The sequence below is a fragment of the Echinops telfairi genome, unplaced genomic scaffold (genome assembly GCF_000313985.2).
Source record: "Echinops telfairi isolate 266 unplaced genomic scaffold, ASM31398v2 ScPeMD7_4225;HRSCAF=4972, whole genome shotgun sequence".
In the NCBI taxonomy this organism is placed as follows: Eukaryota; Metazoa; Chordata; class Mammalia; order Afrosoricida; family Tenrecidae; genus Echinops; species Echinops telfairi.
This window is the reverse complement of record NW_022108124.1, coordinates 21,505,724-21,515,206: the sequence shown is the minus strand read 5'-3', so window position 1 is coordinate 21,515,206 and position 9,483 is coordinate 21,505,724. Positions and strand designations below refer to the sequence as shown.

General features: G+C 49.6%; 1 protein-coding gene across 1 annotated transcript in view; it reads left to right on the top strand.

Moving 5' to 3' along the window:
- Positions 1–126: 126 nt before the first annotated feature.
- HPS3 (HPS3 biogenesis of lysosomal organelles complex 2 subunit 1) overlaps positions 127–9,483 on the top strand; it is a 46,895-nt gene continuing 37,538 nt past the window's right edge. Inside the window, exons 1-4 of the mRNA XM_045295009.1 lie at positions 127–377; positions 7,540–8,037; positions 8,708–8,879; positions 8,978–9,093. Of these exons, the coding sequence (XP_045150944.1) occupies positions 161–377; positions 7,540–8,037; positions 8,708–8,879; positions 8,978–9,093 (1,003 nt within the window). The 5' untranslated portion in view covers positions 127–160. The remainder of the gene's footprint in view (positions 378–7,539; positions 8,038–8,707; positions 8,880–8,977; positions 9,094–9,483) is intronic.

The window sequence follows — 9,483 nt, the reverse complement described above, 5'->3', positions numbered from 1 at the left end:
GCTTCTGGGTCTCTTTAAAAAGCAGCGCCCCGGGAGGGCCAGATTGGCACTCACGTGACTCGGCGCCGCTGGCTCGCAGCTTGCGGAAGTGCCCTTGCCTTCGCGGTGGACGCCGGCCTGCAGTCGGCGGCGGGGTGTGAGTCCGCAGCCGGGCGCCGAGATGGTGCAGCTGTACAACCTGCACCCGTTCGGGTCGCAGCAGGTGGTGCCTTGCAAACAGGAACCCGAACGTTTCTGCGGCGGGGGGCGGGACGCGCTGTTCGTGGCGGCGGGCTGCAAGGTGGAGGCGTTCGCGGTGGTTGGCCAGGAGCTGTGCCAGCCGAGGTGTGCCTTCTCCACGCCGGGCCGGGTGCTGCGCCTGGCCTACAGCGAGGCGGGTGAGTGGCGGTGGCGGCGGCGCGGGCTTCCTAGGGAGGGACGAGTCGGAGGCCACGCCCGCACTGTCCCCGATCACTGGGATGGATGCCCAGCGCTGCTCCGTTTTCCAGGTGTGAGCCTGCTCTTCCAGCGGTGCCACATCCCGAACCATCTCCGGAGAGGCCTGTCGCCGATTTACACTCGCATCTGACGTCTCCTTCCTCCCTTCTTCCCCTCCCCCCTTTCTCTTTTGGTACGGAAGCTTCAAACTTAAAGAAGTAGGAGTGGACATTGTCTTAGAGAGCCCCAGGCACACCCATCTTCAACAATAATCCCAGCTGCCAGACACCCCCTTTTCAGCGGTGCCTCCACTTCTGTCGGTTTTTGAAAGCTCACCCATCCTGACTTGTAAATCTGGCAGTTGGTATTCATCTCCTCGACTGCCCTCCCTCCCTCTTTTTAGAGAACTGCTACCTGCAAAGTTAGCAGCTCAAAACCACCAGACCACCCCTGGGAGAAAGTCGAGACTTTCTACCCCTGTGAGGATCTACAGCCCCAGAAACCAGCAAGGGCAGTTCTACTCTGTCTTGTAGGGTCACTGTGCTTAGGAATCAACCCTACAACAGTGAGATTTTTTTTTTTGAGGATCACTAAAAAACTAGGGCTACAGTCTATCATTAGATGGTGTCTGACCTTCATTTTGTCAATCAAGTTTTGTTTCTAATGTGTTATTCTACTGTTTTCATGTACTGTGTTACTATCACCGTTGTTTGTAAAAGTAAAACACTGCCGCAGACCTTCGACCTTTTGGCTGTCTGAGCGACTGACTGTTGTTGTCAGTTTTTCTTTCTGACTACTTAAGATGCTCAGCCGCGCTTGCACTGGTCAGTCCATTAATCTGTTTGAAAGCCACTCTGTCTCTACCTTCCCTTCCAGGCACAGTTCAGCTCTAGGATCTGCATTTAAATTGCGATTGCCCGTGGAATGATCCTGATTTCGGCATTTCTTATGAAATCCACCTTCTCTGGTTATCCATTTCACCTTATTGGTATTATTATTATTTATCATTTTGCTGCCTTTTCACCTATGAGGTACAGGAGTTTTCATGTTTAAGATCTCTGTGGATTGACAGTCTCACCAGATTCAACTTGTGTGTGCATGCGTGTGTGTTGAAGTGTGTGAGAGAGAGATTCATTATATTGACATGATTTTCCCTGGTTCTCCTAAGTCGGATGCTGTACGAGGAAATTGCAGGATTTAGGTGACCCATTTACTTCCTTGCCTGTCGGGCGGGGGTGATTCTGGGCTCCTTGGATTGTCACTGCCGGGAGATCTTTAAAAATACACTAACAGTGTCAGTTGCTTCCACCATTGGGAAGTCTAGTGTTCAGCCAGGAGTGAGCTCTGCTAAGAGTCACCACAGCTGCAGGAAGCCGTGAGGAGTGTGGGCACATCGCTAATGAACCCTTGAACAAAGCTGCTTTTATAATCTAGTTGGCTGCCTTTAAAAAAGGCCGGGTCATGTGCAATGGCATTAGTGTGGGTCATGTAGCTCAAGGGTAGCTTTCAGTCTGTAGCTTAGTCTCTGTAGGTACAGTTTCTGTGTATCCTTACATGGCTGAGCCTAGAGGACAGGCTCTGGGCTATACTGAGGTCAAATTTCCCCTTCTAATCCTTTCCTCCCTCTCATGTTCAGTGCCCAGTGTCTTTCTCCTCTGTAACAACCTCTGCCCATCAAAACTAAAATGAATCTCAGGCCAACCATTTCCATCTATGATGAATGACTTGTCGGACTCCTAGCCAAGCAGAGAGTCTTTTCAATTTTCAATCTGTCCATTAGTAGAGCGTTTTTCTTTACATTTTGGCATAGACACATCTGTCTGTGTTTTCCAGACAAAGATAACCAATAGGACACTTACATGCCACGCAGGTGCCTGTTATATTTACATGTCTACCTATCTTTCCACCCGTCTGTCAGCCTGCACGCTGGTGGCTTGCATGTTGCTATGATGCTGGAAGCTATGCTACCTGTCATCTGTTTGTGGGCAGATGCTTTAGAATTCTTCATTCGGTATATACCCCTTCTTAGTCTCGGAACACAAACAAAACGCAGATCCTTCAAAAAGTCACCACATAGCCTCAAGTGTGGTAGATTACTGAGTGCTGAAAATGCCAGGATTGACCATCATTCCCGGGATGCATTTCTCTTTCCCCATGTGTGCTTGCCACCAGTATATACTGGAATTCAGTATAGGAACTACAGCATTTCAATTCTAACTCACGGGGAAAGGGCTGGTTTATCTCATCGTGGTTTTGCTGTTGGAAACTAAAGGTAGATATTTGACTTAAACCTGCCTCTCTCCTGCCCCATTTTCAAAATTAAATGAAAACTGCCCACTAAAAGAAGGGTATATAGAAGAATATTTATGTAACTGGCAGACATGGGAGACTACTTGAGCAAGAAGGAAACTCAGAAGCCAAGAATGCCGCCCAGATGCATACTCTTCTACATAAAAATTGAATGGTAAAAGAAGCCATAAGCAAAATCAAACAACAGACAACAAAAAACGATTTGATATGCACAGCCACCGAAGGGTTAATGTCTCTTTTCTGAAGAGAGCTTCTCATGAAAAAGAAATAAAAATTGAATAATCTAATACAAAATGGGTAACTTCTGGGACGAAAACTGACATGACTCATAATCATAGAAAAAGATGATCCAAGGTATGGGTACTCAGGAATTTAAATGCTAATAGTCACGCAAGTCCCTTTTTACCTCCATCACTCAGAGTCAGCGCAGTGAGAATGTGGAGAAACAGGTTTGTTCAGATAGTGCTGCTGGTAGCATAAATACCTAGTTTCTACTCACATATAAGGCAAGTTTTTCAGCACATTTTTAATGCAGTCTTTGTGGTCAAACTAGGTGCCTTGGCTAATACTCAGGTTGGCTTTTATATGAGTACATATGGTACCACCTCGGAAACCCGCAGGGGCTGTTCTTCTCTGGGCTGTAGGGTTGCTGTGATTGGAATTGACTCATGGAGTTTTGAGTTTGCGTTACAACAGAAGCAGTGCTAGCCGTCATCTCACAACTTTGGACCTGTTTGAAAAGGACCAGTCTCTGGGGAAAGACATCATGCTTGGCAACGTAGAAGGTCAGTAAGGATCCTCGGTGAGAGCCTTTAATCTGCTGACCGCAAGCATGGGCTCAAGGTAGCTGTGTTTGTGAGAATGGTGCAGGGCCGGGCATGGGTTTGTGCGTAGGGTCGCCATGAGTCAAACGCAACTTAATGACGACAACAACAACAGCAATTAGATTAGTAATGTGGTAGTGGCGATGAAAATTTAAAATGCACCTGCCCTTCCACCCAGCAAGGTTGGTGATTCAAATCCACCCGCTGTTGCTTAGGAACGAGATGTGGTATCTGTTCCCCTAAAGAGTTACAGCCTTGGACCCCTACATAGGGTCTCTAGGAGTGAAAGTGGACTCAATGGCAGCGAGTTTGGCTTTTGATTGGGCCTGGATGCCATTGGAAGAGCCTGCGGGGCTGTGAATGAAATACGGCTCTTCTAGCCATCGTCTTTAGAAAAATTCAAACAAAACAAAACTCACCGCCATTGGGTTGATGCCAACAATGAGTTTGGCCGCTAACTGCAAAGTCAATAGTTTGAAACCACCAGCCGCTCCATAGGGGATTTCTACGACCATAGTCTCGGAAACACACAGGGGCAGTTCTGCTCTGTCCTACAGGTTCAGTGTGAGATAATAGTCATAGAACGCTCCATCAGTAGTTGTTGTTGTTGGTGGTGGTGGTAGGTGCCTTGGAGTTTGCTCTGACCCCAGGTGACCTTGTGTACAACAGTGACCTTGTGAAACACGACCTGGTGCTCCTGCACCATCCTCACAATTGTTAGGTTTAAGTCCATTGTTGCAACCTCTGTGTCCTTCCATCTGTGGAGGGGGCGTCCTCTTTTGCGCTGACCGATGACGGTACTTTTACAAGCATGCTGCTCTGTTTCCACCGACTGGTCTCTCCTAGTAATAGGTCCGAAGTGTCTGAGACACAGACGTCATCCTTGCTTTACAGTAGCCGTCTGGCTGCCCTTCTCTGAGACAAGTTTGTGTGTTCTTTTGTCAGGCAGCCCGTGGTACTGGCAATTCTTTGCCAAGGCCGCGATTCAAGTCTATCAATTTTTCTGCAGTCTTCCCTGTTCATGGGCTAGATTTCACACGTATATGGTGCATTAGAAAAGACCCTGGCCTAAGTCAGGCACACCTTCGTCTTCAAAGGGATGTCTTTTACGCTTGAAAAAAGCCTTGTGCTACAGGTTTGCCCGATGCTCTGTCTTGTTTGGTTTCTTGACTGCACTTCCCTCAGCCCTGATCGTGGGTTCAGGTAAACTGAAGTCCTTCTTTTCTCTGCTTATCCTGCTGCTACTTACTGGCCCCCTGGTGAGGGGTTTTGTTTTCCTTTACATCGAGGTGTATGTAATCCATACTGCAGACGACAGTAGGCTCTCGTCCTCATCAGCAAGTGTGTCAACGTCTCCTGGCTTTCAGCCAGAAGCTCGTGCCATGGACATATTGCAGGAGGTTAATCACCCGTCCTCACACCCCGATGCTAAGGTCTTCATGTAGGCCAGCGTCTCAGATTCGGTGCTCAGCAGACGGGTTGAATCAGCAAGGTGAGAGGGCACAGCCCTGACGCCCCGCCCACCTGTCCTAATTTTGGAGCCATGCCGGGTCTGCACGTTCTGTTCAGGTGACGGTGCAGAGGAAACATGAGCACATGGAGTGTTCTGAAATCCCCATTCTTGGCAATATTATCCCCAAATGGTTACGATCCTGTGAAGAATGCCTTTGTGTAGTTAATGAAACACAAGTAGAAATCTTGCTACTCTTCTATGCTCTCAGCTGAGATCCATCTAACCAGGAAGGACTATGCAAATAGGCGATGCTTGTGGCCCACCAAGAGGATCTACTAGTTTGCCAATCATATAAATCAGGTACATGCACCCATTGTGGGTTGGGAGCCTGCATGTAAGACGTAGGGGCATTGTTCAATTTTGCCCTCCTGCTAGGCATAAATGGGTCATCTCCGAGAAGGAAAAAAGGGATCTCCCTACGATCAAGACAGAAAAGCCAGCGATGGAGTATATCCTTTAGATCCGAGATCTTCCTTGGTCTGGGCAGTAGAGAGCCGGGACACTGACGTTAGCGGGCGGCTGTGGCAGAGAAATGGTGACCGCAGAACCAGAGACCGGCAGGACCAGAGTGGGGGCTTTCCAGCCCATGGATTGAGAAAGTCAATCCTGTCTGTAGGAGGGGGCTTGCTGTTTGGGGAACAGGTTGCCTGCAGGTACTGACTGGCAACCCCTGGAACTAGCTGAGTACGGCTTTCTTTCTTGGCAGAGTGGAGTGCCTGTGGGCATTTATTGGCAGTGCTGAGAAAAACACTGTGACACTTGTCCAAACTGCAGAGGCCAAGGGGCCACCCGCTGGCCCAGAGGCCAAGAGCATGCACGGAAAGATATGTTGATTATTTTTACACATTTGCAGACCGATACACGTAGTGCAGTTCCATCTTGGTGAAAAACTAAAGGCAGATGAGACACCTGCTTACTTCTCTGTTTCTGTGAGCCCAGAGAGGCAGGGGGGCACTGCGAGGGAGGCTGTGTGCTTGCATGGATCCGGGGATGAAGAAGACCAGTGTTCCTTATGCATCCCTCTATCACCGAGACTTCTCACAGCAAGTGCATGTCACCAAGCGCAACCAACATTTCAGGGGAAATCTACCTGCGTGTACGTTTCCTGTAATACGTACACCTGGAATCTCTTTTCCAGAATCAACCTGAAGGTCTGACTTTTATGGGAAGGAAGTGAGTTCAAGTCCAGATTGGGCTACCTCAGAAGGGGCCTTCATTTACACTTCATTGTAACCAGTCACACTGATAGATCTGCTGCTAACCAAAGGCTGGGGGTTTGCGTCTCCCCGGAGGCGGACCCTCAGAAGAAAGACCTGAGGGTCTTCTGAACGTTCATCTGTTGATAACGGGACCACCATTCTTCTCCGACACACATGGTCTCTCAGGAGTCTAAACCTCCCCGCTCGCCCCATTTGTTGTAATCCAATCAAAATTGTGTCAGGAGAACATTGTTGGGCCTATATGTGTGGAACCATAGGAAACACTTAGAGCTCATTTAAAGAATAAAATGTAAAAATTTTAAGAAAAGCCACATGAATAATTAACGGGCTATTCAAAAACACTAAAATGGGGTTACATTGTATCTCAGAACCTAATGCGTTAAGACACCAGCACCCGAGGTCCCCTGCTTTGAGTTTCCTTTTGTCCCATCTTTACTTTGACCATTCAAGCTGGTGTTCACTAACACCACGGCAGCACCTGGTGGCTCAGTGTTGGGCTGCTCACCACAGGGACCCGTCAGCCCCTCCGTGGGAGCACAATGAGGCTTTCTGCTCCCTTACGGATTTGCAGCTTGTGTTAGTCTGGGTAGACGAGAGAAACAAATCCATGGACACATGTGTGTATAAGAAAGAGATTTATATACAAGAGCAATTGAACATTCAGAAAACATCCCAGCCCAGTCCATCCAGATCAAGTCCATAAGGCCGACATTAGCCCATATGTCCAACGGCAATCCATAAAGTCCTCTTCAGACTCATGAAACACCTGCAATGATGCTGAATGCAGGACGATCACAGGCCAGTGGATAGAAAGTCTTTGGATCCAGTGGCGTTGTGAGCATCTCAGTGCTGGCAGGGGTCTCTCTGTGGCTTCTCCAGCTTCTGAGGTCTGGTTGCATCCATGTGGCTTGTCTTCTGCAGTGTCTCCCAGGGAGCAGAGAGAGAGAGGTGTCTTCCGCTTCCAAGGAGGAAGTAGCAGATTTCCCAGAATGCTCAGGAGAAGGCCATGCCCACAGAAGTCCCATTGGCTATCTCCAGATTGACAACCCAGACTCCACCCCGACACTCTTAATCCTTAAATTGACACCAGATTAGGTGACTACCATACAGCTCCAGAAACCCACAGGACCAGCTCACCTGTATCCCGTGGGGTTGCCAGAAGTTGGAATTGACACTCAGGCAGTCGCGTTTTGCTAGCACAGTAGTGGTCACAGCTCAACTTGTAAATTCTCACGGTGATCTTATTTCCATGCAGGAGACTATTTGGTGGCAATTGAGGAGAAAAACAAAGCCACGTTTCTCCGGGCTTATGTGAACTGGAGGAGCAAAAGGACGGAAACCTCCCGCGTGTGCGTCCGAATGGTCGGGCACCATGGGGAGGCGCCTTTCAGCGAGACCTTCAGGGACCAGCTGTCCATCATCGAGATGCCGCTGTCCGAAGCCCCCTCGTGCGTTTCCTGTTGCCCTGGGAGTGGAGACCTCCTCGTTGGCTGCACGGATAAGCTGGTCTTATTCCGCCTGACTTATCAGGCGGTTAACGAGGACTTCTCCATACTGGACTTTGAACGTTCATTAATTATACACATAGGTAATATCGCTCCTCTAGAGATTTCTTTCTGTGTTGGCTATGTCGCTGTCATGTCAGACTTAGAAGTCTTGGTCCTGAAACTGGAGTCAGACCCGCAGAATGGTGGCAGCATTCATCACCGGCCACCGAGGACCAGCGGCAGTCCAAGGAAACGGGCAGAGGAAGGTAAGTGATGAGTTTAACTTGCTCTCTTGGTTACGTGTCGAGAAAACCCTAAGCGCTGACAGTCTTTGAAGGGCTCCCCCTGAAAGCATGGTGCTGAGCCCTGGTGGCCGAGTGGGTTGCTCCTTTGGGCTGCTAACCTTAAGGTCAGCAGTTCAAAACCACCAGCTGCTCCACCAGAGAAAGATGAGGCTCAGTACTCCTGTAGAAGAGTAACAGCCTTGGAAGCCCAGGAGTGTCCAGTCTTACAAGGGTTGCAATGAGTTGTCCTTGACCTGAGGGCAGCGAGTTTGGAGTTTTTGGTGCAAACTTTATTGCCGATTGGTTTATTATTCCTGTAACACAGGATTTGGGTTAATTATCTGTAGCATGTAAATGCGACTCTCCACATGGTTTTGTCAATTAACCCCACCTCCGAGCTTCATCTTCCTCATGGACAAACCATAGCCATCGCCCCTGACCTTTTGCACTTTACGGATGGAATGCAAAGAACTGGTGAGAAGTTAAGATTTCTCAAAACCATGGTTCCTTGAAACTCTCAGAGGAAGGAGAGTGTGTGTATAAATAAGTACCAGACCCGCGTGCTTATTTCATCGTTGGAGGGCGCGGCGACTCGTTTCCATTCCAGCGGATCGCGCGTGACACCGTCCGACTGAAGCTTTTGTTTCTTTAGTCATGAGCAGTGACCCTTCCCAGCTTGACTCAGATGATTTCGTCATGTGCCTGAAGCCCACGGAGCTTCTCGGTGACAAGAGCCGGCAGTCCGGGGTGTGCGTGACGCTGGAGTCGACGGGCTTAGCCGAGGCGAAGAGAAAGTACTTCCATGTTCAGCACCTGCTGTACAGGTATTAGAAAGCTTTTTGCCACCGGTGTGTAATCTGTGTGTACCTGTTGGAAGTCTGTGGAAATTAGAGCTCCTCTTCACCCTCCGTCCAACCCACAGACGCTTCACGCCTGACATTTCCTCGTACGTCTCGCCTGACGACATCAAGCTGCATTCCCTCCAGCTGCTGCCTGTTTACCAAGCGGGCACGTCCGCCAGGGCTGCGGGGCCGGGAGGTGAGGCGCCGGGGAGTGGAGACAGACCCCTAGGGGCAGGGGGTTTGGTTCCTGCACTGAGTCTCCCTTTGGCCATTGGACAGGTGCCCCTCAGCAAATGCACTGTGGCACCAGAAACAGAAGTCGGGCGATCGTGGGAGACTGTCCGGCACACAGACCGCCTCTCCTTTTTCGAAGGGCCATTAGACTCGCTGAGGGAAATCCTTTGTGGTTGACTGAGCTTCCACGGGGGTTCCTGGGGTCGTCTTGCGATGGCCTCGTGAGCAAGGGGGAAGATGTGGACTGACTGTCCTTAAAGCAGTGGATCTCCGCCCTGCTGCACACTGGGCACTCTTCCAAACACTGGTGTCCAGGCTCTACCTGCTAGAGATTCTCACTGAACCGGTCAGT